This window comes from Macrobrachium nipponense, chromosome 24, assembly GCF_015104395.2.
Source record: "Macrobrachium nipponense isolate FS-2020 chromosome 24, ASM1510439v2, whole genome shotgun sequence".
Taxonomy (NCBI): domain Eukaryota; kingdom Metazoa; phylum Arthropoda; class Malacostraca; order Decapoda; family Palaemonidae; genus Macrobrachium; species Macrobrachium nipponense.
In genome coordinates, this window is record NC_061091.1 from 62,055,068 (window position 1) to 62,079,806 (window position 24,739).

At 37.0% G+C, this 24,739-nt stretch overlaps 1 protein-coding gene across 1 annotated transcript in view; it reads right to left on the reverse strand.

Annotated features, from left to right (window-relative positions):
- Positions 1–514: 514 nt before the first annotated feature.
- LOC135205675 (uncharacterized) overlaps positions 515–24,739 on the reverse strand; it is a 161,084-nt gene continuing 136,859 nt past the window's right edge. The window contains exons 10-13 of the mRNA XM_064236581.1: positions 19,336–19,521; positions 18,994–19,113; positions 13,044–13,302; positions 515–3,171 (exon numbers count right to left, since the gene is read on the reverse strand). Of these exons, the coding sequence (XP_064092651.1) occupies positions 1,632–3,171; positions 13,044–13,302; positions 18,994–19,113; positions 19,336–19,521 (2,105 nt within the window). The 3' untranslated portion in view covers positions 515–1,631. The remainder of the gene's footprint in view (positions 3,172–13,043; positions 13,303–18,993; positions 19,114–19,335; positions 19,522–24,739) is intronic.

Sequence of the window (24,739 nt, forward strand, 5' to 3'; positions counted from 1 at the left end):
GCAATATTTTTACTAGAAATAGTGCTAAAGAGGACACATTTCACTGGGCGACACGGCTTCCTCGCCCAGAAATAGATTTTTCCTACGTCAAAATCCCTTTTTTTTTTTTTATAAGTAAAGAGTAAAGAGCAATATATTAATTTATATTTTATTCAGTGAAAATGTGGCCATCTTTGATATCAACAACTAATATGATAATGAACAAATGACTATTTACAAGAAAGGATTTGCTTAAAATTCATAAAAAAAAATATGCAAGAACAGATTTGCTTAAAATTGATAATCAATCATCATTCTTCACTCAGTATGATACATCCACATACAGTGTAGTATTTTCACAATGTCACATTAATATAATATTTACAGCTCTATACAAGCAACCAATGCTTGACAATATATACTGACAACTATAGATCATACACATTTGTACATTTATTAGGAAGGATGGATACATAGCCCCCCCCCCCCCACCCCCCCCCCAAAAAAAAAAAAAAAAAAAAAAAAAAAAAAAAAAAAAAAAAAAAAAACTACTACAAACTTCATTCCAGATAACCAGATTTCAAAAAACTGTGTGTGCCTTAGCAGTATAACACCAATTCTCACTAAAGTTTCAGCAATACAAAAAAATATCGGGCATAAATATATCCCAGTCTCATACTATGTACGTACTTATATTAGTTGTAAAAGTACATTTTCAGCAGTTGTACAGCCATGGCAATGCATATGAAATATTTAACTAAAGATGGCAAATCATCAACTACTCTGCCTTGAAGCATGCTAACAAATTATTTTCTTTAATAATATGGATGAAATGCTTCAGTGATAATCATTCTCTTCTGATACAAACTATGAGAAAATCTACATAAATCTTCCAAGCTGGAAGGTACTATTTGTCTATTTGTGATACTTTTGAATAGTAAATTACAAATAGAAAATTCTTGCCAAACATCAAGAGTATGCAAATAAGATTGAATGAAGCTATCTTAGATCTCATACTATTATTCTTCCACATTCTCATAAAAGAACAAGACTTCATAATGATGTGGTGTATCTCACTTTCCACCTGTCTTGTTTCAGACATCACTTTAATCAGAATGTATTAATATTCTTTCACTCATTGGAAGTCCTAACAAATATATTGCAATATACTGGAACTCCTTAAAAATCCAATAACTGGATAAATGGAAAATTTTTTCACAATATTTGTCTACAATTTGTTTCACATATTGATATACATTGCTGTTCAAAGCTGGTAAACCACCTGACACATTTGACAGTAAGTATTCTCCTGCTTTCAAGAATTTTTGAAAGACAACATGCACACTAACTAAGTTAAATAAGTTAGTAATATACAACAAGGTTTAACTTACTCTCAAATTTGCTTTCATATAAATTTCTTGAAATACTACATGTTGAACAGCAAAGGGGCAAAATTATCATTTGGTATACATATTACGAGGAAATACTCTCATTGTCATAAAATAATTTTTGGTTGTAACCTTAAATGACAAAAAAAACTGGGCAAACTGGAAAAGCCAAAGTATAAAAACAAAATGCACCTCACATAAATTTTTTGAACTATCAGTTTCAATGCTTTGTCTTTCCAAAGTACTAAATTATCCAAGTAATTACTATAACTGTGATAAAAACTCCATCATGCCTACTAAGTCCTCTTTGTTTCCTTGCTGCCCTGATGACTTACCCTGCTGACTGTTGAAATTTTCAACAAGAGAGGAAAGGTTTCCTAACGTACTAAATTCCATATTACTACTACTATTACTACCTGCACCAAACTGTTTACCTGAACCATAACCCCCTAACTCATTCCTCCCACCTGGTTGTCTGCCTTGTGTGACATTGCTTGAATTTACCTCCAAAACTCTTCCTGACCAAGATCCTTCACCCCTTTTAAAAGGCCTACTGCCTTCATCATCATCATCATCACTCCAACCCGAACTTACTCTTTTCAATGATCCACTGTCTCCTTGTCTACTTTCTTGAGTTTTAGGTTGGGCTCCTTCCCCGGACTTACTGCAGGCTATATCAAAGTGTGCAGAAGTTACAGCTGCATATATGTCAGAAACATCCTTCTCTGACGCATTATTGATACCCTGTGCAGTCAGAGCATTTTTAATGCACTGAACAATATAAGATGGATCCATATTATATGTCATCTTGGCAATATTCTCAATGTTTAGCCCATAATACTTAGGTTTCTCTGCAGGCAATGAAGCTAGATTCAGAAGTGTTAGAACATGATTACTTGGCAATCTTAACTTCATTGCTTGAGCTTTTTCTAAAAGCATCATCAAAATCATCTTATTGTCATCATCTTGCACCAATTTACTGAGTTCCTGTCTATCACACGAACAAATAGATATCTTGCTCATAAGGAGTTGGGCTGCAGAACCCACCACACCAAGAGAGGGGCACAATTTTTTTAATATGTGAATAGTTTCTTGCATGTCAGTACTGCTTTCTTTACTACCCACAACGGAACTCGACTTCTTCGTTCTTCCTTTGTTAAATTCCTCTTTGTTGGAGTTTTGCTGCATTCCACCATACCTACTTGACTTCTCATGGCCATGGTATTGATGTCCCCTTCCAAGACTATCCCTTGAGAATTCACTTCTGCTGTACTGTTGCCTTCTTCCTTTATAACTGTCTTCATTTCTGTTCTGATTCATTCTCCTCCTACCTACATCTGAACTTCTCTCATCCCTACGATATTTCTCCCTATGATTATCCCTGTTGTCGGTAGAGGATTTTCGTTTCTGTGACTCACTGGATCTCCTTTCTTGTTTGGTATCATCCTGTTTGTTTTCTTTTTCTCTGGAGTCCTGACTAAGAGTACCTTTACCTTTATATGCCTTTTCTTTTTTATCCTGGTATTCATTTTTCAAGTCTTGTTTCTTGGCGTTATATTCTTCTTGAAGTTGTAATGTGAGCAGGTTTTTCCAGAATTCTCCCCACAGCTTATTAGCATGTTCCACATCACTTCTATCAGGGCAATGAGCATTGTACTGCTCCATGAAGATGGAATACTTTTGCTCAAACTCAGGATGAAACTCTGGTGAACTGGTGTACAGCTCAAGCTCTTGTTTTTGTTCCTCGTCCATTTCAGCCAAAGCCTTCTGGTACTGAATTTCCAGTGCAGCCAGGGTCTTGATTCTGGAATGTACAAAATTCTAGTCAGTGTGTTAGCAAGACAAATTAAACCCAGTAAACATTAGCATATAAATTTTTTCCACTAAATAACTTGACCAAGTAAGAAATTACCATTTCTTGGATTATGTGAAACATGTTTTGTCCAGAGAAAAAACTAAAACATCCATAAAACCTAACATGACCAATACAAAGTATCAATCTGTCTTCCATCAACATCTTTCATTTCCTGTGAACAAACTTGTATAGTCTTAAGTTTAAGACTGAGGCTTACTCACAATGCAAGAGGTGTGATAATCTTACCTTTTCAATATTCAAAAGGTTAGACTAAATAGTCCAATCTCACAAGAAACTTCTAGACTCAGCCATGCACAGAATACTGGTAGTCAATACTGAAGGCTTTTTGTAAAATCTATTCTCAATTTTTTATTATCCTAAGAAACCCTGTTCAATCTCTTGTTTTTCTCATTTAGTGGCCAATCTAATTATATCTTGCTCTAATTTTCATAATGAACATTTTTATGAGTCTAGCCAGTTTAGGATAGAAAATCAGGCAATTTGTTCATCTATATTTACTTTTGTATGAACCAAAAGTTTTGCAAAATAATACCATAAAAGGTTGACTTTAGATATATAATACATAAGTACAGGCAGTCCCCGGTTATTAGCAGACTCAGTTAATGGTGATCTGATTTTAGTAACTTTTGAGTCCTCAAGGATTACCCTTTCCATGGTCTATCCAGAGCTCCATGGTGACCAGACTACTGTCAAAGAATTCTCTTAACTGGTCTAGTGGCCGGGTACTGTGTCATAATGATAAACATTATAACACATGTGTGTCATAATGATAAACATTATAACACATGACAGAGTACATAAAAACGGACTAAGGATAAGAGGGCACTTTCAATTATCCTCAGCGAATGCTAATACCCATTTTACCTACTAATACGTTAAAAGCAAGAAGTGGTTAAGCGCATACACAACGTCATATTGTTTACATACTACCAAAAATAGGTTTTTCCTACTTAAAAATCTGTTTTTTGATTAGTGTAGCCGCTGTCTTGTCCTCAAGGAGCTTTACAAAGAAATTGACAGGTGACAAAAAGCTTGTGAATTTTAATCCCAACTCCTCAAAACATTTTGGTCCAGGGTCAACCTTTAAGTTTGGTAGCAAAGAACAAGAAACCAAGCGCGAACTCACAATTTTTAGGGTGAAGTTCTGTGGTGACTTACTTAAGCGTGCTGGGTATGGTTGCAGTAATGTCAAACCTTCACCAGCATTAGTTAGCATACCCACCTGTTGGGAAGACTCCATGGTTTGCCACTGTAGCACCTATGGGTAAAGACTATCTATGTCACCTACTGATACACAGTGAAGTCAAATCTGTTCAAGCTCATGGCAGTATTGCTAGTGTAGGAAAAAACGGACCCCTTGGGATGTCTGCCATGACCTCTAGGTAAACCTTAAGTGCTTGCACTGGGCAAAATGTTTTGTCTGCTAATTCTAGTTTACTTAGAATAGGAAATTTCCTTCTTAAAGGAATCCTATTCTTGGCCAGGAATGACAGGCCAGAGGACAATCCATTTGCATGATGTATTGTCCCCATCTAAGAGATCCCAGCTTGCTAATATGAGCTCCTGATGCTAATGCAATCAAGAAGATTGCATCTTGTAGCTTGTGAGTTGTGGTTGTATTGGGTCCACTGAACTGAGGGGCTGATTGAACTCTAAGCACCTTGTTCAAGGATCAAGTGATTGGAACCCTCCTAGAGCGGATCTCTGTAGTGCAAAGGACCACAGAAGGGAAGTGACAACTTATATTTACTAGAGTCAAATCACGAAATCATAAAACAATGGTTCTGTTAATGCTGCCTTGTAATCCATGATTGTTTTAACTGAAAGAAGTTTGTCTTCAAAAAGGGGTAAGAAATTTTAAAATAGTTTCACTAGAATTTTTGACTGGGCTCTCAGTATGGATATATGTAATGTAACTCTATCTTCCATACATACTGGTATTGCACTAGGTACCTAACAATGTTGGGCAAGTAATTTTCATGGTACAGATATTTTGCTCCAACCCTCAAAATCTGGAACAATGGAGGAGAGGAGGTGAGTATCATCCCAACCTCTTAATGTAGGAGACTGGAGTCATGTTGTCTATAACCAATCAAATGTCTCTCTTCAGGAGGTTTGAGCTTTTTGAGAGAGAAAAAGACAACCATCAGCTGCAGAAAATTGATACAATTCTTCAGAGTAGCTGAATACCTCCCTGCCACCTGACAATCCTTCCAATGTCCTCCCAACCTGTCAACAAGGCATCTGTGTGTATTGTCATTCATACAGACTGAGGAGTCAGGGTGATCTTGTGGCGGGATGCACTAAAGCAACCCCTACACCTTTGATCCGCCTTACAGACAATAGTCTTCTCACTACAAAACTTTCTACTTACGTTATCTGTAACCAGACTCTTGGATAAAAGGATATTTAAACCACTCAAATACCTTAACACTATATTTCCTATCTCAAAATACTTAACAAAACCAAAATACATATATAAAATAATCAAGCAAACCCAATAATAAAAATAAACACACAACCTAACATAAGCGACTCGACTAAGATTATATATGTATTCAGTGGGCCTTGTAGGCAAATAGTGCCTCCAGCACTCCACGCTAGTGGCCCTTGACCCACAGTACCATGACCAACTGTACTTCCACGTCAATCCGTATGATCTGCAGTCAATCTCTCAATCCAAATTCAATCCAGTCGTCAACTTCAGGAATATCAATTCGCCAAGAACGGTTCCACTATCAATTTCAAGGTCCAGCCATAATTGTCATCATCAATATTAACCCTTAAACCCCGACTGGACGTATTGTACGTCGACTAAAATTGTCTCTCGGGTGCCAAGTGGACGTATGGTATGTTGATTGCAAAAAAGTTTTTTTAAATATTCGTGGAAAAATAGTTACAGGCCTAGTTTGCGAATGACTTTAAATCACTCCCCTTGAGGGATGCTGGGAGTTCACGGATCACGCTGTTGTTTTGTTTACAAGCGTTACCCAGCCGCGCATGTGCAAATTTCTTTCTTCTCACACTAAGCGTTACGAATTCATGCATCATTTTGTGATAATATTTTCTTTGCCTTGCTTTGATTGTTTTACAATTTGTTATATACCAAAATCATCGCAATTTAGTGTACAATACAACGAAAAAAATAACTCATTAGCTTTAACTGTTTTGCTCACAGCGCGATTTGTATACAATTATATATGAAATTTGTTTTGCACTGTCATATATTCCAATATTTATATATGATAATGATATTTTTTTCATTTCTGATGGTTGCATACTAAACTTCAGGCAATGACAAAATAAGGAGCCAAAAATGAACTTTTAATCTTAAAAACTAAGCGTGCTGTGATTTTTTGAAAAAAAACAATTTCCGCTTCGGCGCTAACTCCCAAACGCCGCCGGCATACGACAGACACTTTTATAAATAGAGGCTCTGCATTTAAGGGTTAACACTTATACAGTAGTACCTCAGGATACAAAATTAATCCGTTCCCAGGCGGCCTTCGTAACCTGATTTTTTCGTATCTCGAACCACATTTCACATTTTACATGTAAATTGCCTAATTCCTTCCAAGCCCTACAAAAACACCCCAGTAAAGCATATTTCCAGGCTTACAACACATTCTAGGGTTACAACGCCGATCCGACGGAAGAAATATGACTCCAAAAAGGCAAAATACTGTACATACTTGAGTAATATTCAACTGTATGTAATGTTCAACCCCATTTTTAGCATATGTCTCTTAGCAATAAGCCTAGCTTATGTTAGCAGCTGCTACTGTAGCCTAGTCTATGATTCTGATATCTAAAACTTAAGAAGCTAAAAGCTTAGAATATGCCAATAAAATGTATAAATAATCAGTATCTACTCATCTCAAATAATTATTAACTAATCATTAACTATAATCATTAACTATAATACACAAACAAACAAAAAAAAAGCTTCCAACCTTTTGTTTACTTCAACACTACGAGTAGCGAACGATCGCCAAGCAACCACTTTTACCTAGCACACAGTATAGTAATCATAAATATTCATTATCTTTCTTCAACTACTACCATTCATTTCTATTCTTTATTCTATCTTTACCTAATGGAGATACCGAGTCACTGACAGCTATAATGAAATATATAATATTAAAACAGAAGAAGAATTCTAAAAAATGTTTGTTGGCTTCGATGATAGCAGTCTGATTTACAGGCAGTCCCCGGGTTACGACTGGGGTTCGGTTCTTGAGACGCGTCGTCGGTTCTTGAGACGCATCGTAAGCCAAAAATCGTTGTAAGCCGGAAAATCATTAAAAATCCTAAGAAAACCTTACTTTTAATGCTTTGGGTGCACTGAAAACTATGTAAACTGCATTCTTATTGCATTTTTCATTAAAAAAAAAACCCTTCAAATATTGATTATTTTGTATTTTTGGTGTCATATTTCATCTGCCAGATCAATGTTGTAGGCGTTGTAACCCTGGTACATGCGTCGTAACCCTGGAAATAATTTCTTGATGAATATAATTGAAAAGCGCCTTAACCTCAGAACGTCGTAAGCCAAGACCGTCGTAACCCGGGGAATGCCTATATTTTATATTTTATATCTAATTCACAATTTTTTTTATTAAATGTATTGCATGTACTCATTTCAAATAATTATTAAGTAACCATTAACTATAATAAAAAAAAAAAAAAAAAAAGCTTCCAACCTTTTGTTTACTTCAACACTAGGAGTAGCGAACGATCGCCAAGCAACCACTTATACCTAGCATACAGTAGAGTAATCATAAATTTTCATTATCTCTCTTCAACTACTGAAACTACCAAACAGTATAATAATCATTCATTTCTATTCTTTATTCTATCTTTACCTAATGTTTTTTTTATTAAATGTATTGCATGATAAGTTTTTCAATTTACACCATCCTTTCACCAATAGAATACATAGAGCACAATGGGGTAGATGCTGACCAATAGGAGAGCAGGATCTTACGGAGGTGACTAGCATCAGGAACCAATGGGAGAGCGGGAGGATGGTGGCGAGTCTACTCAGTTGGCGGCGCACGAGTTTTAAAATTGTTCTTGGTGGTCCGGGCGAATCTCGGGACTTTACAGTAACACCCTTTCGTATCCTGAATTATTTTCGTATGCAGAGGCAAAAAAATCTTTGTATTTTCTTTCGTAACTTGAATTTTTCGTAAGTTGGGACTTTCATATGTCGAGGTTCTATTGTATCCTTATTCCCTATCTTCCACAATCAAGCTTTGTTTTGAGCCGTCAACATCAATCATACCAATCCTTTAAGAACAATCCAAGTCGTAATCCAGTTCCACGCAATGGTACGCAATCCAAGCAATCAAATACTAACTGCCGGAAGATAAGGGGAAATTTAATCCTTATCTACAGCTGAGGTGGCAAGCAATATAGATAGGGGGAGGTTAAGGAGGAACTGCAGTCTGTCATAACCAAGACAAAGATAATCCAAACAATTAACAAAACAATAATGCAGGCAGCCAAAAACACATTCGCCTTCTGCTGCAGCCAGAACCAAATCTCTCTCTCTCTCTCTCTCTCTCTCTCTCTCTCTCTCTCTCTCTCTCTCTCTCTCTCTCTCTCTCTCTCTCTCTCTCTCTCTCTCTCTCTCTCTCTCTCTCTCTCTCTCTCTCTCTCTCATCAGAGATTCTTTCCAGGTTCAAGGCCGAAGTAACTCCCCAACTTTTTAGATCTTTTGATGAGGTCAGTCTCGCATCTTGTTTGTTGCATGCGATAGCTAGAATTTGTTCATATTCCTTTGTTGTAATCCAAGTATTGGATCTATGATGCAAACTGCAATAAGTCTGTCATACGTTCTAACTGCCGTTTGGAAACTGCAGGCTGTGCAAGGCAAGTTTTAGGGGACTTGCCTTATTCTGTTTTAAGTATGATGGGGAGAGACAAGCCATGACAAGTACCCCAACACAGTCCCAGCTACTGAGTCTGCTGGGTGTGAAGTGGGATTTTGCCAATTTATCATAAAGGCCCCTCAGATGGACTAGTTGTGTGGGTGAGCCATTGGTTGTAGTGTGAACCCCCCCATATTCACGGACCATATCAACCCATTATCTGTGGGAAATTCGCATATACACGGTATTTTTCTATGAAAAATATCCCCTCGCATGTACACAGTATTTTTCTATGAAAAATATCCACTAATCCTGTTTTTTTTTTCTTTTTTAATATCCACTAATCCTGTTTTTTCCTTTTCTTATCAATTTCATCATAAAAAGCACTTTCTGTCATGAAACTATTAAGAAAACCAAGTATAAACATTTTTAATGGGGTTTTCTTGAGTTTTAACTACCAAAATTGGCAGTTTTAAGTGTTTTTATAAGGGTTTCATCTATTCGCAGATTCTAGCTATTCATGGGTGTGTGTGTGTGTGTGTTTCTGTCTGGTACACATCCCTGCGAATACAGGGCGAACACTGTATATCTGATTTCTCGAAGAACTACAGGGCATGACTGAACCTGTACATATCTTTTCCTATACGGAGAATTAGGAAGGAAAGGAAAGGAACAATGACAGAGACATGCCAGTAAATATGTGTCTTTCAGATCTATAGTTGTCTTAGTCTTTTAGAACAACTGAATACACTAAGGCAATGGTAGTTACAGTTATTTGGCAAACAATGTGCTTGGTCAATGTTGATAGGTCTAGGATCAGTCTTCGTTTGGAGGAGTCCTTATTGGGGAAACTCTGAGAGATGTGCTTGTGGCAAATATCCGCATATTTCACTATGGCTCCCATGAACAGGGCCTTTCTGCACATAACCTTCTAGAGAGGAGTCTGGTTTTTGGAAGAACCCCTTTACATGAGGGGGAGGGATGGGACTGTTTCCACCTCAGCCCATTTAATGTTAATGCTGTCTCCCTAAAGGGAAGACTTCAATTGCCTGTGTTGTCATTGAAGTCAACCCCCAACCATACCATTCCTATTGGTATCTGCCTCTTCATCTGCCTCCGCCCTTGATATGCATTCCATTTGTTGCTTTTCCTTTTCCTATGAGAAGGTCTTTGGACCTTGTAGAAAATATTTTCTTGCCATTGTTGTTGTCCTTTTGTGAGGCATCATTCCTTCTGAACACCTACCTGTTCTCTGAGGAGAAAACTGTTGGGGTGACTGAAGGCTTACATTTTTAAGCGAGCCATTTTTGGATTGGGAAAAGGAAAGTTTTGGGTTTTTGTTTCCTAAATTCTCCTGTGTCCCAAAAGGGAGTACTCTTGTATAATTCGGTTGGAGGGTTTGTCTGTTAAGTTTTAAGCACAACAAACAGATCCTTACTGAAAGTTATTATGTAACAAATTACATTACATTAGGAAGTTACTAGTTGGAGCTCTCCAATGTTTCCATTTGCGCATTTATGCGCCACTCTAGAAAATCATAGAATGCTTGGCACAGGGTTCTCATTAGACTTTTGACCACATCAGCAACAATATTTCTGGAACATTTTGGAAGCCTTTTGATGGAAACTTCCAGCAAGGTGGTAGAGGTTGTAATACTGAATCCTAGCATGAAATTCGGCTGAGGTTGTCGTCTCAAGAGATTCTTCTCATAGGAGTCCTAAATTTCTGTGTAGCTATAAATAAAAGAGGCTTTTCCCCTTCAAAAGGGAGCTGTGGTGTTTCCCATTCCTCAGTGGAGTTTTATTAAACTGGGATGACCAAGGCAAATGGTTATAATTCTGATATTGTCTCTGGTCTCTTAATCACTACAAAATTCTGAAAATCTGTCTTTACAAGATTAATGATTTTGAAAATGAACAGACAGAAGGCTGGAACTCTTTGGTGAGCAACTTTGGTCCTGATAAAGGATGTCCTTTAAAGCTTTTAATATTATAGGCACAGGTAACAAGAAAGTTTCTGTTAGTGGTCTGTCACATGTACAGCTTCGATTATAGTTTTTCTCTCATTAATTAGATATTTACTATCGGGAGAGAAAAATGTGCACTGATGCATCTAACCAAGAATCATAAGATTCCTCAGCGATAAGTACTGGAGCCCCAATTATGTTTTGATTTGAAGTTCTATTCAGAGCTGACCCATTAGTGGTTTCCAGTCGTAATTTAATCACTAGACCTTATTTGGTCATCATTTGCATCCCCTCTAACTTTTGGGTTGTAGGATACAGTACTTTACACTTTGGAGTGTACAGGACTAACTTAAATTTCTTTTTGGAATCATGCATCATGTCCCTCATACATTACCATTCTGTGGCAATGACATTTTCTGATTTTATTCATAATTTCCTTATGGAATTGATCAAATACCACAAATTGTGTATCCTTTCTGGGTGAGCTTGCATAAAATGACTGAGTACCTACAGCCAAGCTGCAACTGCCTTTTCCCTGGGGGCAGAGGTGCTGGGTAAATTACTATAACCTCAGAAACTGTCATTTCCATTGGGTTCAAGTGGATCCCTGTATCCCTTTTGAGGGAAGGATCCTAAATTCCTTATGGAATTGATCAAATGTCACAAACTGTTTTTCCATTTAGGGAAACTTGCACAATTTGACTGAGCTTCAGCAACAGAGCTCTAATTGCCTGTTACTAAAGGGCCAGAAGTTTTGGGAAAGTTACAATACCCCTCTGGAAATCTAGTAATATCAGTTGGAGTCAGATGGACCCTAGTATCCCTTTTTGGGGTAAAAGGGATCCTCTTCAGCATTGATAGCTGTAAATGGGGATAGAATTCCAGTTATAAGGTTTCTCCCATGGCTACCTGAAATTTGTCACTGATCCAGCTGTATTCAGCAGTGTCATTTCAATAGCCATAGTAAGAATGTCTCTCCCATGTAAAAATTCCTCTCCTTCCTCTATGGGGTTCACCTGGGAGGTAGTGGGGTCTGATATTACTGGGGTTTTGCCCAACGTAAAATACCTGGAAGGTACTGGTGACTGATGTTACTGGGTTTTGACCCAACATGAATCCTGATCTGAGAAAAAAAAGTTACATATCTGCTGCCAGAGTTTTGCTGGAAAGATATAATTTGCCCTTTCCTTATTCCTACTGAACTCTAGGAATCACTGGCAGAGCTTAAAATGAACAGTTTCATTCTTAAAACTTGCTACCAGTAGCATACTACAAGTTTGGTACATATCTGTTCACCAAGCAAATTTTCATTGTTGTTTAGTAAACTATACCCATGGCAGGTGGTGAGCCATACCCATTGGCACAAATTGAACCAAGCAATTTGATATGGACCACTTGAACTGAGTGTCCTGCATAATGCCATTGGGCAACTTGGCAGCAGCATGGAGTGGAGACCTGCATAGTTTCCTTCTCCTCTCTCCACTTGTCCATTCCATCAAAGAACATAAGTTCAAGGCCCACCCAATATCTGGCTCATTACATATATGATTTTTTTACTAATATGGTTTATACTGAGTAAAATTAATATGATAGCATTTCTTTCAAACACATATCCTAGGAAAATTCCATCCTAATCATACATTTTCAATGTATTTTCTAAAAATTTAAAATTCTTTCATGAATTGTGTTTATAGCACATAGAAAAATCCCACTGATATACCATAACCAATTAATTAAATCAAATGATAATACATATAATATGGTACACTCTACAAGCCTAAGCAAGGAGAATAGACACCTGCTCCCAAATATCAGGGAGTGCATGAAGTAACACCTACGGTGAACTCGGCTGAAAAGATCTTTCCTGGGGAGTGGTAAGAGTTACACATTAGGCTCTATCACAAACATACACTTATAAACATATGAGGGGTGAGTGAAAATAATTCAAAAAGCAATACCTTTCATCCAAATTCCGACTGGAGGATGAGGAATCCTTTGAAGATGATGATCTACTGCTAGATCCCCTTGAGGAGGACACAGTGGTACTTGTCTTCTCCTTTGATGAACTCTTACTTTCCAATGCTTTGTCTGTCTTGTTTTTAGAACTCTGTCCTTCTGACGTCTTTTTCGTATCTGAGGACCTTGTGGAAGCAATCATTCTCTCTAGCACATCAATCTTATATGAACCTGACTTTGCAGATGAACAAGGTTTGGAATCTGCAAAAAATATCAAAAAATAAAATTATCAGCAATAAAGTAGGTAGCTTCCAATGAGAGATTTTTAGTTAAACATATATAATCAAAATTAGTCTTTAGAAAAAGATACAGTAATGATTATACAAGAATATTTACTTGATAATATTTTGAGCAGTGCATTGATGCATACTTAAAATATCCCAAAATTAATCTTTATTTTCCCTTTGAAAAATACATAGCCTAAACAACACTTATACTAAAATATAAGACCTTGGAAAAATTTCAAAGATGTGAAGGAAACTGGCAAATGGACATCTTTATTCATTTGCAAATGATGGTAAACTGCATTTTTTAACCCAGCTTTGCTAACCTACAAAATATGTATTGCCGAATCACGTTTCATTTAGCAACTAATATAAGTGAGAATGTCAGTAGTGCTCAGCCATCATTTGGCAACACATTCACTGATGATGAGTTTAAATTATACATGCAATATAACTGGATACAATATGTGAAGCAAATCTTATTAAACTACAATTCTAAAAATTCTAAAAACCGAAAACATTTTGCAGAGAGTACAGCATCAATTCATTAGTTGATAAGTTGGTGTGAAAATGACTGACCTGAGTCATTTGGGTGCTTTCTGCTACTCAGATTATTTTCTGCTACTCAGGTCATTATTCTTTTTAAGTCCCAAAAACTGACCTTAGAAAATACTAAGATTAACAGAAAATCACAAGATAATAAAATAATTGTACATCTCCCAATCCTTAGAGCCGTATTTTTAAACCGACGTCTTCGACGAAGAAGCTCTTTGCAGCTAATATGGTATTACTGTTTGTTTGTATGGTGTTTTTACATTGCATGGAACCAGTGGTTATTCAGCAACGGGACCAACGGCTTTATGTGACTTCCGAACCATGTCGAGAGTGAACTTCTATCACCAGAAATACACATCTCTAACCTCTCAGTGGAATGCCCGAGAATCGAACTCGCAGCCAAGAAGGTGGCACACCAACACCATACCCACCATGCCACTGACGGTACTATTGTGCCGTGAAGCAGCTCTTCTGGGCAAAGATGAAGGTGATTGGAGGGTGAAAATTACTGGAAACAAACAGGAAGTCTTGACCACATCTTCGCTAACCTATTCATATATTTTTTGTAAAATTACAAGAGAAATGCATAACTAAAGTAAATATTGGAATGTATAATACTTGCCAAATATTTTCGAGGTTTATTTTTTTTCAGTACTTCAATGCAAATGGTTTGCATTCTTCTAAAAGACTGTCTTTGTACTTAAAAGACCTCATGTTCCCAAGTTCCTGGCTGTGGGGTGTTTATAAACTTCACAGCAGTAACAGAATCGTCTTTCACCGCCTCTTGGATTATATTATAATCAGCACAACGTATTTTAGCTCAACAAAACAACCATTGCAAAATAAAATAAAAAAATAAATATTATACTATAATTATAATATATATGTTGTATATATGTATGTATGTATGATGTATAGATTATATTATATATATATATATATATATATATATATTATATATATAATATATGTATGTATGTATGTATGTAGTATATATATATATAATATATTTATATATATATATATATATATTATATATATATATATATATTATATGTATGTATTGTAGTATGTATGTAGTACGGTATATAAAAATATATATATATATATATATATATATATATATATATATATTATATATATATATATATATATATATACATATAATATATATATATATCTATATTATATAAATATATCATATATATATATATATATATATAAATATATATATATATATTATATAATATATATATATATATATATATATATATATATATATATAATATATATATATATATATATATATATAGGTATGTATGTATGTATATATATAAAATATATATATAAAATATATATATATAAATATATATATATATATATATATATATATATATATATATATATATATATATATATATATATATATATATATATATATAAATATAAATATATATATATATATATATATATATATATATATATATATATATATATGTGTGTGTGTGTGTGTGTGTGTGTGTATTAAAAAAAGGTGTGATAGTGAATTGTTAATCTCAGCTTTTTCCGGTTAGAGACAGAGGTGCTTAGTGATAAGCGCTTGGCTCCTTGAAGAATGTTGAAATGAAAAACAAGCAGGAATGGTGACCTATGCATCCTGAGGTTGGCCACACCTCAGAGATCACATGATTGGATAATGTGGCCGCCAGTCGTTGCTAGGCTCTCCGCAAGGCATGTCTGTGTGTGTGTGTGTGTTCGTAGCTTATGATGCATGGGCCATGGTGATAGGTGATGCAAAGAAGAGAGTACACTCTTTGATTGTTTGTGTCATTGTGCAGAACATACCTGGAGGAGGTTTGAAAACACAGATCATAAGGTAGAGTAATACAGGCAGTCCCCGGGTTACGACGGGTCCGGCTTACGACGTTCCGAGGTTACGACGCTTTTTCTTAAATATTCATTGAAAAATCCGCCCTGGGTTATGACGCTTGTTCCGAGGTTACGACGCTGACGCTTCCGACGCTCCGAGTTAACGACGCTTTTAAAAAACGCATACTATGATAAGAATCCTTTATAGTTTAGCACAGTATATTAATAAAAATAAGTTTTTGGTTAGATTACAACAAAAATTTTGAGGTTATGATGATTTTCGACACTTTTTATGTCGTATTTTTTAAATTTTTTTAGTGACGCCTCATATGCGGAACTAGTTTCCAAGCGAATGAATACACTAGCTTGGGATGCGCAGTTTATAACAGTCCAAAAGCGCAAATAATGAAAAAATCATTGCTTGTTTCCAGTATATATAATTAACAAAACTAAGTTTCTGGTTAGATTATAACGCAAATTCCAAGGTTACGACGGTTTTTGTTTTTTATGCCTTTATTTTACAACAAGATACCGTCATAAGCAGAACTAGTTTCTGAGCGGAGGGCGCATAAATTAATTTACGCTATTAAACTGTATGGTAACCATAGTCAAGGATAAGGAACGCATTCTCAAACAGTATACATATCCTTTAATACAAAACAGCAAAATATCATCGAAACATTATTTCACTTAAAGAATCCTACGTCAAAATCCCTTTTATACTCTACTTAGACTTGGATATAAAAACCATAGTTTCTCTCTCTCTCTCTCTCTCTCTCTCTCTCTCTCTCTCTCTCTCTCTCTCTCTCTCTCTCTTTGTATTTTCCGACGAAAATAATCACTATTTAGTGTATTTTGATGTTTATTTTCATGACTAAATACATTTTTTAATACAAAAATGATTTACTAATTTTCAAATATTAATTTTGATTTAATACTGTAGTTAGTAAGTTTTAATAAGTTGAAATGATATCACATAATAAAAATAATAATTCTCTCTCTCTCTCTCTCTCTCTCTCTCTCTCTCTCTCTCTCTCTCTCTCTCTCTCTCTCTACTACAAAGATGTATGTTTTTTTGTGTATGATAAATAAATTATTTACTATTTTAAAAATATTAATATTAATTTATACAGCAATAATATCAATTCATTAAAGAAAATACCATAGTGAATTAGTAAGATTTTAGCTTATATTTAAAAAATTATGGAAGAATGAAGGAAATCCCAGTCTTCTTCAAGTAACTTCCAGTAACCTTTTCTCGAGATCCAGGTACTAAAACTGTCAGATATATCAAGTTCTGTGACAGCCATGAGGGGGAAGAGCTGCAGTGTTGCAATCACGTGTTCATGAGATCTCTCTCTCTCTCTCTCTCTCTCTCTCTCGTCTCTCTCTCTCTCTCTCTCTCTCTCTCTCATTTACTGAGACTCGAGACTTTTTATGTACTTGTACTATTTGTTTTTAATACTTTCAAACAATAATAATAATAATAATAATAATAATAATAATAATAATAATAATAATAATAATAATAATAATAATAACTGTATAATTACAAAATTCATATGTGATAGTATTTTAAAGAAATACAATACGTACTAATCTATCCATGTCACTTTTAATTAAGGTTAACTCTCTCTCTCTCTCTCTCTCTCTCTTTTTTGCCACACAAGATAATAATGTGTCATAGTGGTAACTCCCTCCCTCTCTTTCGCTGGAAGCGTTATAAGTATTTTTTGAGAGAACAGAGAGAGATAAACACTCTCTCTCTCTTTTACCGAGATGAAAGAATTTTTATGGTACTAGTATGTAAAATGTTTATTGATAATTTCAGTTATTTAATAATAATAATAATAATAATAATAAAACTTTAATTACAAAATTCATAATGGTCGTATTTTAAAGAGATGAAAATGACCTTTCCATTTCACTTGTAAGGATAATTCCTCTTTCTTACTGAGATGAGAGAATTTTTATGGTAGATGCACGTGTTTATTATATTTTCAAATAATAATAATAATAATAATAATAATAATAGAAGTAGTAATAATACGATAACTAATTTCAAAAGAAAATTCTTCCCTTTGTCTTTTTCTGTATCAATTTCCCTACCTCATAACTCCAGTGACACTCGGAGCTGGGAAAGTAACAATGCCATACAATAGTCAACGAATTTAATGATTTTATGTACTCTCTCTCTTCTCTCTCTCTCTCTCTCTCTTGTATTTTAATGAAAATATACAGTAATTTGTGAATACACAGTGTTGCACATGAAAAAAGTAAATTAGTGATAATTTTAGAGATACGGCCCTAAGAAAAATTGCAAATTAGTGAAATTTTCCCTGTGGACATGTTTTCAACAACGTCGTTCCGGCTTACGACGATTATCGGGTTACGATACGTCTTACGAACGGAACCCCCGTCGTAACCCGGGGACTGCCCGTATTTTAATAACTCCATAAAATTTGTTAATATCATTTGCATGACTTATATGTTCTGAACAGCATTTCTACAAATGTATGAACTCCTTAGACATAACCAAAAATTGTGCCGTAAAAATACCTTAAAATGCCTTATTTTTTCAATGAATATTTTTGACGACAGTACTGAAACCGATTCACTGCTAAGTGATTGTGCCGTTAACAGCGGGCCGCCTATACCGTGAATAATGGTATATGCAGTCCATAGAAAAATCAGCGAGTAGGTGAATTTTTTACCAATAATGGGTATATTGCTGCAGTCCTTATAAAAATCAGCAAACAGGCAAATCAGCGAATACTGGGGGTTGACTGTATTGTAATGAATACACTAAATGTAGCCTAATTTAAGCAAGATATACAAAACCTGCAAATTACAAGCAGTCTCTGGTTGTCAGCAGGGGTTCCATTCTGACAGCATGACAATAACCTAAAATTGTTGATAACTGAAGATTTTAATCCTTGCCGGTGCCCATAAGTGCCAAAAATCGCTGATTTTCGGTTATCAGCACCCTTGTTAGGTGTGTATTGGCGCAAATAACTGGTTATTGATGCCGATAAAGCAGAAATTGCACCGAAAATTGCCGATTCCTGTCATTAGACAAGCACTGTAAAACCCAATTATCGATAACCGAGCCCGCCAATAACCGGGGACTGCCTCCGCTAAAAGGCATACAGTTTGACTAAGAAATTATCGTACACTTCTGGTAAAAGAAATCTGTGAAGAGACCAGGTTAAAATAAACTAATTAACTACATAATTTTACTTACCCTTTTTCTTGAGAGATTCTACAAATATTTTCTTAAAAACACCGCTAGGATGTATCTTATCCTGAGTATCTTTAACTTCCTTATTTGAAATTTTGGCTGCTGTAATAACTACATTCACATCTGCAAAAATTAAGAACACAATATTGTTATATATAATCATCAGTACAAAACTCTTATTGACAAATTAATTTCATTCAAATTAGGCTAATAAATACAGTTAATAACTAGGTCAGTCCTAAACATCACCACTGTTATAAAAAAGAATTAGGGATTTATTGCATGAGAGTGAATGTATACTAGGGAACATATGGAACATGGATAAGACGAGCGGGGTTTAATTACCTTTCCTAGTAAGGTCTGCCAAGTAGTTCTGGATAAACTTAGGGCAATTTTTAAGCAGAGCTGGTCCATCATCTAAAATTAAGGCCTTGAGTCTAGTAGTATCCAACTTCTTGGATTGGCGTGGGTTATTTACATTCAATAATTGGCGCAAAGCATTTAATGTGGTGATGAGCACCGTAGTACCCTCTGAAACAGTTGAATAATCATTGTCAGTGGAGACTTGCATATATTATGGAATACATTACAAAAGGAAACTGATCAATTTAAGACAGTTGCTAATTAGAATAATCTTTAAAAATTTCTCAATCCTAAGAGAATGCACAATTTTTTCAACTAGTTCTTGATGAAGTGCATGGATAAGAATTTTTACAACCAATGGATAAACTTGGAGCCAAGTGATATGCACAAAAGTAGTACTGCAAAATTTATTTAAGATTTTACAAATTCTAGTGCACTATAAAGACTTAAGCTTTACTGATCTTCAAGGCTTTCATTTCCAGATTACAGTGAACCTCCTTGTATTCACGCACTCCAGATTCGCGGATTTCCCTCTGGAACACATACCTACGCCCATCATCCACGGAAAATTTGCCTATTTGCAGTATTTTTCTATGAGAAATATCCAAAAATTCCTTTATCTTTAATAAATTTCATTATAAAATGCACTTTTTGTGATAAAACTTAAAAAAACCATATAAAAATATTTTTAGTGAATAATGAATAAAAATGTATTTTATTTTTCCTTATGGAAGACACCACTGTGAATCAGCAGGGTTTAACACTTGACAATTCAATGCAACTCTTGATAAATGCTTGATAGTTATGGTAAATGACACTGGCAATCAACTGTTTCTAGATTTGGTTGTTTATGTTAATATAGGTTTGTATAAAAGGGATTTTGACGTAAGGAAAAATCTATTTCTGGGCGATTGGCTCTGTCGCCAGCGAAATATCCTTTAATCTATTATTTCTAGGGTAAATGTACTAACACATACCAGAGAATAAATAAAATAAAGAAAAAGGTCAGTATAACTGACTCGCTCACCCTCCAAGAGGGTGTCGGTATGAACACTAGGCGAGTGAGACCACTACCACGAGCCAATACCAATAGAAATCTCCCACAACAAAAACCCTCCATGAGGAGAGCGACCCACAGAGTGAGCAGCTCGTACTACTACTACTCCATCCCATGCTGCCGACTGCTGCGCCTCTGGTGGCCATCCTGAAAGTTAGCACAATCTTGGGCGAAGGGATGGGTAGGGTGGGATTTCGCTGGCGACACGAGCCAATCGCCCAGAAATAGATTTTTCCTTACGTCAAACATCCCTTTTCTGGGCTCAGCCTCGTGTCGCTGCGCGAAATCGTACCAGAGAAATAGCACAAGATTGTAAACAAAGTAATAAAATAAATCAGAATAGGTCTCAAATAAAAAATAAAGTAAATATAAAAAAGAATATAATTGCTAAAAAGATACAAATACACAGTGATACAAAATAGAAATATGCTTAAATTACCCTTAATTCTAAACATGTTTCTTATCATAAGGTAATTTACATATGTACAGAGGTAAATTGGCTTACATGTAACAAAATGGTATCTGTGTAAAGGCATGTATCAAAATATAATAGCAATTAAAATAATCAAATGAACAAATTAAACAACAATGATAATATATAAGGAATGCATATGACTTAATATACAAAACCCGTAACCATTATAAATTGAGATGTATCCCCTAGCATAAAAATAAGGGGTAACATCCATGAGATCAAAATCCATAATCATCTGTGAGTGTCCCTAGCAAAAACTAAGGGGCACCCACTACATCATCATAAAAGCAGCTAAGACACCAGGTGAATGTAAATGAACACGGTAGGAATAGACGAACTGTTGGGTGAAGCAGGTAGAAAGGAGGACTGAATCTTCTACTACAAATTAACTAGAATCAGGGGAAACTATGTTTCCCGCTGCTACTGCTGAAAATTTCAGAGCTTCCAAGGACTTAAGGTAATGGCGTTTGAACACTGTCGGCGATTTCCATCCGGTATACTTTTTCAACTCATCGAAGTTCATGTGTTGGCATATTAATTGAGGTGGCTACTGCCGCTGACATCATGTGCTTTCGGGAAAGAGTCAGGATTGGCTTGCTTAATAAAGTACAGGATTTGCTGCCTGATGCCTTTAATGGATAAAGTTCCACCTTTTTCCCTCTTAAAGAGGGGACCCGATGAGGATGAGGAGGTCCTGGGACAGAAAGGCTCGTAAGGTTGTAACTGGGCAAAGAGATACATCTTGTGGAAGGGGTAGTACCTTCCAAGGTTCCCACCTCATCAAAGGATCTTCATTCTTTGCTAAAAAGCTACGTTCCGGAGAAAGTAGTACTTCCCCTGTGGGAAGGAATTGAATATGATCCGGATCTCTGGATAAAGCCGACAGTTCTGAAATTCTTGCTCCTGAAGCTAAGCTTAATAAAAACAGGGTTTTCCTTAAGAGCATTATAAACGAGCATGTGTCATTATCGGTTTCTGAAGCCAGTTTTAGAACATCGTTTAAGAACCATGAAACTGACGTAGGCCTTACAGAAGGTCTAAGTCTAGCACATGCCTTAGGAATAGACGAGAAGTAGGAATCCGTCAAGTCTATGTTGAACCCAAATTGAAATATCTTTTTCAAGGCTGACTTGTTTGTCGTAATCGTGCTAGCTGCTAAACCTTTTTCAAATAAGGATCTGAAAAAGGATATAGCTGAATTAACTGTCATGATTCTAATATCAGATTCTCTCAGGAAGATTGCTAACTTTTTGACAGCAGCATCATACTGTCTCAAAGTTGAATCCCTTTTATCGGATTCCAAGAAGAGAATATTCTGAGGGTCATATTCGCATCTCTTTTTGCCGCAAACTTCATGAAATCCATAAAGTTAGGGTTTTGAGAATCCCTGAGGAAGCGAACACAGTCTTCGTTTGTACTGACTGGGAGAGCCTGGGATTGGGGATCCGAAGAGGACGAAGGCCCAGCTCCAGAATTAGGGGATACCAATTGCTCTTCGGCCAGTCTGGGGCTACTAGAGCCACTTGACCCTTGAACGTCCTGAGTTTGTTTAAAACTTTCATAAGAAGATTCACTGGGGGAAAGACATAAATCTTCTTCCAGTTGTTCCAATCTAGAGCCAGGCGTCCGTGGCATAGGCCAGAGGTCCAGGTTGGGGGCTACATAACAGGGAAGTTTGTGATGTTCGCTTGAGATGCGAAGAGATCCACCTGTAGCCCTGGGAACTCTTTGAAGGATCCATTGGAACGAACTGTTGTCCAGTGACCATTCCGACTCTAGGGGCACTGATCGGGATAACGCGTCTGCTATGACGTTTCTCACTCCAGCTATGTGAGTGGAGGAGAGATGCCAACTGAACTTGTCTGCCAGGGAGAAGATGGCTACCATCACATGATTTAGATGACGTGACTTGGAGCCTCCTCTGTTTATACAATGTACTACCACTGCGCTGTCCAGAACTAGCTTTATGTGGGAGACTTTGGTGGGCGCAACCTTTTTAGAGTCAAGAACACTGCCATTGCCTCCAGTACGTTTATATGGAACTGACTGAACTGAGGTGACCAAGTTCCTTGAACCTTTTGGACCTGGGAATACCCTCCCCAACCGCTTAAGGACGCGTCTGTGTGGATGGTAATCCCTGGTGGAGGGAACTGAAGGGGTACTGACACTGACAAATTCTTGACTTTCGCCCACGGCCGAAGACGATTCTTTAGAATCAGAGGGACTGAGGATAGTTTGTCCCTGGACCTGACATTTGCTCGTGAGCGCCAGATTCTGGTTAGGTCTTTCAGTTTGGCTTTCATTAAGACGTTCGTCACTGATGCAAACTGGAGAGAACCCAGGATCCTCTCCTGAGCTCTCCTTGACGCCAGTTTGTGACTTAGAAATTGCTTGACTGACTTCGCTATTTCTTTCCTTTTGGTTGATGGAATCGACAGAGTATGGTAGGATAGATTCCATTGAATGCCCAGCCACTGAAAGTCTGACTCTGGAGTGAGTCTTGACTTGGTCCTGTTTATCTTGAAGCCTAGATATTCCAGGAACTGAATCACTTTCAGTGTAGCTCTGTTGCATTCCTCGACTGTTGAAGCCCAGATCAACCAATCGTCGAGATACGCTACTACCATAATCCCTTGTGATCTGAGTTGTTGCACTACCGCTTCCGCTAGTTTCGTGAACACCCTGGGTGCCACGTTGAGTCCGAAGGGAACTACCTTGAAGGAGAATGCCTGGTCTCCTATCTTGAAAAACCCAGATATGGACGGAAGTGTCTTGCAATAGGGATATGATAGTAGGCGTCTGTAAGATCGATAGAGGTGGTGAACGGCCCCCCCCTTAACGGGGAAGTAAGGGTCCGCACCTGTGAGATCGTGAGCATCTTGAACTTGTCGCAGCGGATGGCTAAGTTTAAGCGGGACAAGTCTAAGATTACCCTTCTTTTTTGTGAGCCTTTCTTTGGCACGCTGAACAAGCGACCTTGAAATTTTAATCTCTTGACTCTCGCTATAGCTCCTTTCTGAAGGAGGTCCTCTGCGTACTCTGTCAATTCTTGGAAGGAAGTTGACGGAAAGGTCTGGATGGAGGTGGGTTCGTCAACCAGCTCCAACCCAGGCCTTTTTGACACTATGCTCTGAGCCCATTCGCTGACGTTCCACCGGTGGCGAAAGTGAAACAGCCTCCCCCCTACCTGAAGTTCTTCATTGGTTTCTGGTAACCGCCTCGGCCTCCTCTGAAGTGCTTTCCCCTGTTAAAGGGGCCTCCCGATCCTCTCCCACGAAAGGAACGCTTACCTCTGCCTCCCTTACCCGAGCGGTCATACTTCTGTGAAGCTTGACTCTCGAAGGCTTGATTGTAAGCTGGAGAGATGGCGTAAGAGGTGGAGGGCTGAGGCTGAGGGGATATCACATAAATTTGGCTGTGATTGAGCCTTAGAGGTGGAAGGTTGGGCTGTTTGCACTAAGGGCACCGCTGGAACTTGCTGAGGAAAGCGTGGGCTGCTTTTTCTGGTAAGGATGGAAACGCCTAGGTTTCCTCTGTCCCTTACCTTTAGGTGTTAGGTCTTGTCTCCTCTTAGCCGTAAGGCCCCAACGGTCCTTAAGGCTCTGGTTCAGCCTCGTAGCCTCTGACTGGACTTCCTTCACCATAGCTTCTGGGAAGAGATCTGCTCCCCAGATGTTAGACGAGAGTAACCTATTCGGCTCATGTCGAATGGTTGCCTCTTGTAGGACATGCTTCCTACAATTCGTTCTAGCAGTGGCAAACTCAAACATATCCGACTGTACCGTTTGAGTCAGGGCTTTGGTCATGAGCTTAAAAAGCGGTTCTGAGCCATAAGCTATGGTTGCTACCTCGGA